The sequence below is a fragment of the Varroa destructor genome, unplaced genomic scaffold (genome assembly GCF_002443255.2).
Source record: "Varroa destructor unplaced genomic scaffold, Vdes_3.0 BEIS01000002.1, whole genome shotgun sequence".
Lineage (NCBI taxonomy): Eukaryota > Metazoa > Arthropoda > Arachnida > Mesostigmata > Varroidae > Varroa > Varroa destructor.
Window position 1 is genome coordinate 12498153 of NW_019211455.1, and position 9984 is coordinate 12508136.

The 9984-nt window shown below is 38.9% G+C and overlaps 1 protein-coding gene across 3 annotated transcripts in view; it reads right to left on the reverse strand.

Annotated features, from left to right (window-relative positions):
• LOC147757389 (uncharacterized) overlaps positions 1-9984 on the reverse strand; it is a 77388-nt gene that overhangs the window by 38331 nt on the left and 29073 nt on the right. Inside the window, exon 4 of one of the 3 annotated variants that reach the window (XM_086982133.1) lies at positions 5381-6436. The exons of the other annotated variants lie outside the window; for them this stretch is intronic. Coding sequence (XP_086838259.1) covers positions 6380-6436 — 57 coding nt within the window. The 3' untranslated portion in view covers positions 5381-6379. Of the gene's footprint in view, positions 1-5380; positions 6437-9984 lie in introns of those variants that run through there. 3 annotated transcript variants of the gene reach the window in all.

Here is a 9984-nt window from a genome sequence, read left to right on the forward strand (position 1 = left end):
GTACATATATAATTGTTTGAGGGTATCCTCAACGTGGAATTTACTCCAGCAACATAGGGTGATCGTTCCTATGAGCTTTCGACGTCTGCACTTTACGGACCGTATGATTTTATTCTACGAAATCCCGATGGATTCTTAGACGACTTCAATATACCCTCTTCTAGAGATTATACACAGATGCTCTGATATACATCGCATAGACAACCAAAACGGGATGATCAACGGTACTCGAGAACAATGATTATTTTGTAATATTGTATTTGCGAAAAGATCTGAAGCACAATTCAGTGAGAAGCTTTTCCAACGTACCTCCAGATAACGTGTTCTGGTTATTTAGGGTAATCTTGCTTGTTGGTAATTAGGCTTTTTGAAGTATCTATCGTGACAATTTGAGCAACACCGTGACCAACACATGGTTTCCAGTGCCTTAACTCAAATATATATATACGCAAAAACATAACCCACATTCGCGCAGATGAGCTCTAACAGAGGAATCGAATAAAAAAGAGTCACTATCGTCACAGTGTAGCCACCCAACTCCAAACCTATAAACCGATAAATAGAGATAACGTATCACTAATAAAATGAAAATACCACGTGGTACTATAGTTACGCCAGATGTCCTGCCATTAGTCAAATCACTCATCCAAACTTTACGAGCGTTGTCCTCTTGAAAATATTCCTTGTTAAAACTACGATTACTAGTAACGAAGGTGTAAAGTTATCCGTCATAACGGGCTTTTCGCTAGAGTTTTTTTTTTTTTTTTGCTGTAGGGTAATTTATGTTCACGAGACATATTAAACGAGATTAGCATATCAGTGTTCGAAACAAGTAGTAATAGCTGCAATACTTTTAACAACAATAAGGTCCGAGCTCCTTATAATTTGACTTGGAATTCGTTTCGTCGGCCCGTTTCACCATTTTTCCGTTCATGATTTACTTATTCTGCTGGCAGAAAACCATCTTGACGGTTGCTTAGGCCAGAGGAGGTAGTGAGGATGCGTGCAACTTTTTAGCGCCAAAGTTAGCACGTACTAGTTCCACCCTCCGTTGGCTAAAATACTCAGGACAGAAGGTCTGAGCACGCGTATATGACTGAGACAACTTCATGTCATTATGCTGTCACTTCTAATTGGCATCCTCTTCAGGGAATACATTTTAATTGGCCTATTTACTGAGCCGTATATATACAAGTCTTAGGGTGCGCATGAGTAATGCTTGTGATGTGATAAACAGCGTAATATAATGTTATATATTTTACTCATTGTTTTATGCGTCGAATTCCAGGAATAGGAATGGCACATTTGAGAACACGGTCCGCCTAGTAAGGCTTAGCTGATAAAAGGCTGAATCTGGCTGATTTAATCGACGTTGTAGTGATCGCTAATGAAGTCAGTTTCATTGTTGAGGTATACGGTGGGATAACTATGGACTGAAGATAGTCGTACACGTTGTAGAGCTATGATCGAAAGAGCGCGCGAAGACTTCGTGTCATGAACTAAGCGTTGAAGATCGCTGAGCACAAACGAACGCTGATGCAGACGTCTTTCAGTGGCCGGCTGCCTTTTGGACAGGGCAACTGAATTCCGTCCAACAGAAGAGATGTTTTGTTGTCGTTGAGAATAGCATTATCATACACACCTCATAACGAATTAACAGGTAATGCTTTTTCAACTTAATGGACCTAAAAATCTCGTTATGGATTTCTTAATTGACGGTTAACTAACTATTACAGTTAACTTAAACGATTGAATGGAAAAATTGCAGAACGCCGTTTTTGATGAAACACACAGCTTTCAGGCGACGAAGTCCACATATAAATATGCAAACATTTAAAAGGTGATCTATAGGAATAAAGGCGAGTGGTTGTGGAAGCACAGCTTGGAAGAGCTTCAAATAAAATCGAAATAATAATCAAGTGATAGCCATAATAATAGTAGACTGAAATAATAAGAAGTACGAGAGATGACCTTTTGCTTGGACGATCAATACAAAATTGGCCTAGATTTTTTAGTATAAACCATATTAATAAACCTTCAAGTCATCGCATGACTGAGGGGTTTATTAATAATAGACTCCCGGATGGCAACGCGCTCCGCCATATCCGCTTCGCTCCAATCCGCTCCGCTCCAATCCGCTCCGTTGGGTTATATACATGGTTTCAGGGTCCACTTTAGCCAAACGATTTATAGTTATCATATTATTCCAGTCTGTCGTAACTTGTCGCTCGAACTCGTCAGACAAAGCTAAAAAATCTTGCTAGTCCATTGGGTGTTTTAAAAAAAATGGCAACGGGCTCAACCCACTTCTTCCTGATATCATCGCAAGAAGCCAGTGCATGAGACAGCTCAATCTTCACTATTACTTTGGGCAGGACATAAGTAAAAAAAAAGCATGTTGCACGAAATTTTTCCTATACTAATATTCTGTTTGTTGTTTAGTCGGATCTGTTACTGTTTGGAAATATATTACTGAGACGTAGATCATATTATGGGTTTGCCTCGATTAAATAGTGTCTTACCTTCAATTACTTTATTCGTTTTTTCTTCATTTATTGAAAGAATGGACGGTTTATCCGCCTTTATCTAGAAATTTATTTCATGGTGGAGTAGCGTATTATAAAGGGGTAAAAATCGTTCATAATAGATAATAAAATAATTTTCTAGAACTAATTAATAATGCTCCTGACTCACCTTAAACGACAAAACTTACATAACAAATAGATGAGTAAGCAATTACTTGAGTAATACATACAAGTCTAATAACAATAGGACAAATTAATTTTTCTAAAATTTCAGTTAACTATATTAATAATACGATAAACACGGAAACCACCTAATGTTAGTAAAATACCTACCTGCCTGCCTGCCTGCCTGCCTACCTAATAAATATTTTGAAACGTCAAATCCTACAGTACGGATTTATAGGCGAGGGAGTTTAGCCGCAGGCAATAGCCAAGCGGACGCGGAAGACAGCATAACAAGGTAAACATTCTCGGGAAGCAACAAGTTTATCATTGTATAATAAAACCCATTCAGTATAGTGTATAATGTAGGGATGATAAAAAGTCTACTTTAGTCTTACAGCGTTACTATAATACAATAACTATATATATATATATATATATAGTTAAAGCCACTTCGAAACGCAAAAGTCCTTGACATATTGGCGAACTTTTTGACCTTGACCGAAAAATACAGGTCTAAAGACGATTTTCGAATATGGCAATAACTTCAATTTGGTTTAGGATGCACAATCAGAAAGTAATGAAGCTTGTCACTTCAGATCGGTCACAAACAAAACACGTTTATAGCCAATTATACATATGTGGGCTTATTAAGGCTCTCTCGACAGAAGAATCTCTTGTGTATAATAGCAAAAGATGCATCAAGAAATACAGACTTTTGTTGTATCGGCACCGTGTCATTATTGAGAACTAATTCGGTTTAATTGTATAACGGGGCAGAAATGGCGGGCGTTGTTGGCATATCCCCATTTTACAAAGCCTTTCTCGGGGCAACTTTTAGGCGTGAATCAGTTTCAGCTAACGCCTGTAGATAATGTGAATAATAATAACAATGGTGGTCTTTAACAAAAGAAGAGTTCCGCTTATTATAATGGGTTCACTGTTTCGGCTCTCCGTACAAACTTTGCCCGTCGGAGTAAGGCGTCTTGAATGAAAACAATTTTTTCGCTTTGGTCTGTTTTTTAAAATCAGCGGTTGTTGCATCACAGCAACAGAGATATGTCCGGATAACAGCGTCGCGTATACAAGAGATCGTGAATTCTCGAGGGGAACTGGCTTTTAACAAAATGTTTATTATTTCTGTTATATATGAGCTAAAACAAGTAATTTAATTCGATCAGAAACGACAAAGAACAATGTTATGAAAGGCCCCCAGAACGCGTCAGAAATATTCACTGATCTAAGTAGGCTTGGACTTGCAAACGATTGTCGAAATAAGGGCATTCGAAATGGAAATATCGTTTACCGAGGAATGGGTCGCGACTTGCGGACTCTAAGCAAATCGCGCATTACGCTACAATTCCGTGAATATTTCTCAGAAGTTCTGATACACACAAGGATCTGCGTGGATAGATTGGGGTTAGAGTTTCACCACACCATCGTCTAGCTTTCTTTTACAGAATGAACGGGACCAAATGGAAGGGCAATTTAGTATCTTCAGAGGTTATTGCTTTATTGGATGTGTTCTCTTTCGTGTAGGGCATTCTGGTTGAGAGCAGTAAATTTCAGTCACGGCCATTGTAACGCATACGATGTTGTGTTATTCTTTAAGCAGACGCATCAAGGTAAACGACATGTTTCGTCGGTATGTTTAGCTTCCTTTGCATAATGGGACTTACAGAAACGTACTAACAACCCTAGAAGAAGAAGAAGAAGAAGAAGAAGTAAACTGAGATATGTAGAAGATACAAGGGTCTGGTCCTGAAATATAAATTTTGATAGAATTCATTAACAGTTAATTTTGTACCATTCACAGTGTATGACTTTATTACAATTTTATTACGCGTGTGCTATCTCCCAAAGTATATTATGTATTGCGTGCATCCAAATTTTGGCACCTAAACGGTGCGTTTTAGGTTAAACAGTGTGACCTAACTTTGTGACACATCGTGCTGAGGGCCAACCATCCGGACGTAAAATTCGAAACGTACAGATGAAATAATTTAGTCAGATTGTTATTATAAGTTATTTAACAAAATTGTAAGAAGCTCACCGAAGCACTCAACCACGATACGTGAATCTTAATAAGACATTAATAGAATTATACTACGAATTCTTAGTCAGCTTAACATAGGCCAGTTTAAACACACACAGTTCATAGAGCCAATTTGATAGTCTGATAGCACCATTACAAAGAAAAGGCTGACTAACGAGACGTTCATTCTTAAAGAGGTTAGACCATTGGCCTATGATAGCCTATACTCGTTCTCCTGGCCCTGTTCATCAAAACAGCGAGTTTCCGCTAGCAGTTAGCAGTGGACTGTTTCATAACGATTAACAATTGCTATACGACCAATGTCAACTCTTGCTCACTGCTGTTCTTCAAGAGGTGTCAAGGGGGGCCGCTATGTAATAGCTCTTTCGGGCATCAACTGACAATATACACGCTCGTGCAAATTTTCCTGATATTGTGAGGGGATCCGTTTTCCTTACGGCGTTCTCTTATTGCCGTTGTAGCTCTATTGCCCCACGTGGATCAAGCAGTTGTATGCCTATATTATGAAACGAGCATAGTATGTATGTGTTACTATATATAACTGCGTCGCTCACACCGTCGCCATTTTGTCGCTCTACTGACTTGTATCTATTTCTGCTGGTGTGCATTTTTGACCTGCTCTCTACTGAGAGCAGATATAGGTGTTTCAAGCATTCTCACTATTAACTGTGACTCTAGTGCATCGTCAGTATATCAGGCAATAATTACAATGGGAATCTATAACGTGTACTCAACCCCGAAAGGTTCCGAAATAATTAAAACCCCCCAGCGCTCCCTTGGTACTTGTTTGCCAGATGCTGTTTTTTTATTACTTTTATTCCTATTATTATTTTTATTACTGTTGTGCATTCCTCGAATGGGCCTAGAGCAATGAATTTTTTTTGATAATGCTTTCATGTTTATAAATCAACACATTTACTGTTTATTAGCAATAGATCGACGAAAAAAGAAGTACCTAAACTTTTGCTGTTTATAACTTTGCCTGTTTTTATTATTATTGATTGTAAAAACCTTTCTATGAAAGAACATAATATTCGTCTAGTCTTTCCATGGTTATTTCAGCGAAGGTTCGAAACATATGCGTTTAGTATGAGACTCGTTAATTTTGTAAAACTTAGGCTAGCAGCCACTATTCAAGTAACGTTCATTGTATAAACAGAAGGGTGTTCATAGCGCAGGTAGCCATTGGAAAAATAAATAAACAAAATGTTTCGAGATTTAGCCGACACCTCTATCAAGTACCCCATCACAGGGCTAGCAGCACAAAATGAAGTTCCAACTTCAAGCCGGCCAACTTGAATCCAGACCACCACATAGTCCTCACGTTCAGTAGAGAAACATGGAACGAAAACTACCAATAATATAGACATGTACATTTGACAAGTAACTGCAAGGTTTTCAATGATAGAAACTTTTTGTTAGTCAATTGCTACACTCCGCCCAAAATTTTTCGCTGCCAGAAAAAAGTCTCTTGATTACGACATTTAAATCAGTCACAATATTGTCAAAACTAAACTAATTGTGTTTTTTTTATATTTGATCAAGAAATTAGAGAATTAGAGGTTGAAGTTGTTTATTGTGCAAAATCCATCCTCGGCGTTAACATCCCAAAATCAGGTGAAATAATTGGTTCGAACTACCCGGCGTATAATCGTCGACGCCTAGTTAATCTTGAACTTCCTTGCCTCTGATCCTAAACGAGTGTACGGAAAATCGGCAAGAGATAGCATTAGATCCCTGTCTGCGGCTGTGATAATTAATAAGTGATTCATAAATATGTCACCTTTAGGTTATCAGCAAACAGTGAGAGTATTTAGTTCCCGCAAAAAAGGTAAATATTTACATGTATAAAAACAAAGCAAAGAAAAGGCAATTCGGTGACCACAAAGGGAAAGTCAATAGAAATTTACTGAAAAAATGTCATTCCATAGACATCTAATAAACGTCCGTCAAACTCCATTGCTAATTCTTTTCACTCCTCCAAACAATGATGTAAGTCTGACATGGCCCGGTACTTTACCAAAGTTGAAAATCGCGCTACTTGTGCAATGTTTGATAATCTTTTGCCTGTTATTGAGGTGACGTTTTTGGTATTTCTTATACCACTATATCTACGCAAAAAATTAGGAGAAGGGAAACATTCAATACCAAGCATCGCATGTGCAACCGCGCTAAATTTTGAATGTTTGCCTTGTACGATGTTTCGAGATACACGGTCTTACTGACTGCGACGAACAGCAGAGGATTCAGTTAAAAAGGATTCCTTTCACAAGAGGTACAAACAGTCCTCAGGGGGTCGCGTGTCGCTAAAGATAACATAGTATAACGTCAGTTTTACGCTTTTCCGGAAAATAGTTACTCAGGATAAAAAATGTTGCTCAGGATAACAATTCTGCCGTACAGCATAAGCGCCTTTTACCTGACCTGTTCTCCTTACAGAATAATGCAAACGTGTTAACTTCGAAACAAAAATAACAGAAAGAACGAAACTAGAGTAAACTATATCACTTGCAAAAGTTCACTGAGAGGCTCTGAGTGAGTTGTAGTATCGCCTTTTTCCAGGGAACGACGACTGTTTTATTTTGTCTCCGTGCTCTTCATCTCCGACCACTTTTCTACCCAGAAACCGAGCAGTTCCATTAACCCGCCATGCAACGTAGTTGCGATAACTCTGTGGAGAAAGAGGGGGGCAATAGTCACATCACACCTGCTATTACGATTACTGTTGTCTGTGTGGGTATTGGCAAGCGGATGGCGAGTGCGCGCGCTGCCGAAGGAGAAGTATGCCGAAAACCACATGGACAATGCTACGTTGCTCCGCATATAAGGGATAGTTTCCTGAAGTAGATCTCTAAATGGGATCATCATTCATGCCTGCCAGGCCACCAGGCCCGCATCGCAGTATCGCCGAAAACGCCAATCCGAACACGACCTTACTTATTAGCTGCCTGTGTCCAAGCGTCAGCCCATTCGTCGCCTTCAGGGGCCTACTAGAAGCGACATAATAGGGTGTAGTCCAGATCAAATCGAGGACACGAATCCAGTAAGGAACAGGCCAGGGCATCTATGCAAGCTTCGATCTGACAGTAAATTAATCAAAAAAAACAAGACCTGCAGGGAAACCACATTGATGCAATCTTGCAAGCGGTAATGGTAACCTGATTGACAGCTTCGCGGGACGAACAGCTGCTATGAACCATACGATCAGTTTTGTTATGAGAAATTGCCTGTTATATAGGAAGTCGAACGCAGAAGAAGATTCTCGAATCTTCTTCTCAATGTTTTTTTTTTTGTTTGTTGTTTCGATCACTCCACTACAAGTGTTATTTAAATGATTACAGCGATGTTACGAACCACGCGATCGTAATTGTTCTTTAAGAACAATATGATTAGCAAAAATACTGAAGGAAGTTGCTTGTTTTTACTTAGCAAAGACTACGGTCAGAGATGCGAGATGTGTACGGTGAGCTTATGTCTGCTTCCTCAAATGACAATATTCATTATACTATCGATTTGTATCAGGCAGGGTTCCGCATAGTTACGCCAGAGCACTACGATGAAGAGAAAAAGCAAGCGGAATACTTCGAAGAAAATGAAGATTTCCTAATATAAACAAAACAATGTATAGTTGAAATTTCAAAAAAGGTAATGTTTAGAGAAAATCTGCTCCTCTTAGCGGGTAAATTAGCACATTGTTGACGTATATACGATATGGCGACGTCGCAACATACGGTGACATAACGTTAGTGATGTTTTTTTTGAAACTCATAATTTTCAAAAGAAAACACAAAGCATACCGCGTAAATAATTACCCTACATTTTACATATGCTACTTTTGTATCACAGGCATTAGAGATAATTTTGTTACGACTCGCTGATCACCCGTCGTGCATTTTTCTTTGGCTGAACTAATTCTCGAACAAAACCAAATCAGTTATTGGTAGCGCCAGCTTCTTCCCCCTGGGAACGATCCTCCGAGTAAGTAACAATGAAGCCATGTTGAACAGAACCTTTTGGGAACGCGTCTTTCAGTCTGGGCGATTATCCTTCATTGTTCCACACTAGTTAGCCTCACAACGCATTTGCCTGTCTCGTGTGTATCGAAGCTGATCGAAAACGACTATCTAATTGCGAGTACAAAGCGTATCAGCCAACAGAAGTGGTTGGCATAATTACCTACACGTGAGTCCTCTTCGGTTATTCTTCATGCTGCCTTTCTTGACTCACCTTCAGTATTCAATATATAAGACATCTAATGATGACATTGATGTTGTTTTTATTGTCTGAAAAATTATTAACGAGTAGTCGCGTCATCTGATGTTCATTGGCCCACATTTGTGGACAATTCAGTAATGAACCCGTGAGTCTGCTTTGTCCAGCCCTATTTAAGCAAGTCATGTCCAGTCACGACACGGTACACCTTTCAAATCAAACCTTACCGACCTGTACTGGAAGGACCCACCGTATACTGGGGATCGATACTACGACAGCGAGCACCCCTGTATGGAAAAATGGAATGGTATTTGTTGACCTGAAGTTAGGCCTTGCGCAAACAACCCAAGGTGATCTCATATTACATCGGGAGCCTAATTAACCTTGCTTAGCCTAAATTAAAATATACGGATTGACTTAAACTCGACGATAATCTAGAGTTAACAAACAGGCTTTATCGACGGTTGCATGTACATACATGGTAACAAGTCACGAATTTTGGGGTGACGAGCGCACCCCATGTGCTTGATCGACCCTCGTGTAAGGTCACTGAGAACAATATACGTATTTGATTCTTTTTTTTTTTTCGCTATCTGTCTTTTAAAATATATATTATAACCAATTAGACCTAAAATGTTAAAAAAAAAAGCCCAATTATACTTGAAAATGTGCGTATCACGTATGTATTAAAAAAAACCCTTGATTACTACGAAATCTTTTTTAATCGCCCTAACTATTACGTTTAAGTGGCCCCTTAAACACTGGTTGTTACCACTGTTTCAAATTACTGTGAAGTATTAAAATAGCCTACATTTCGTTAGCATTAAATATATGCAGATGTGATCACGGCAAATTCGAACTTTCTACTCTCTTTCCGTGCTCATTTTTTTATGTATATAACGACACCAGCCCATGCATCGGTATATAAGCCTGAATGCTGCCTCTTATTTGAGCCTTCCTTGTTCAACCGCTTTCAATAACTACTATCTGCAACTTGAATAAGTGTGCGCTTGTAGCTCATATATATAT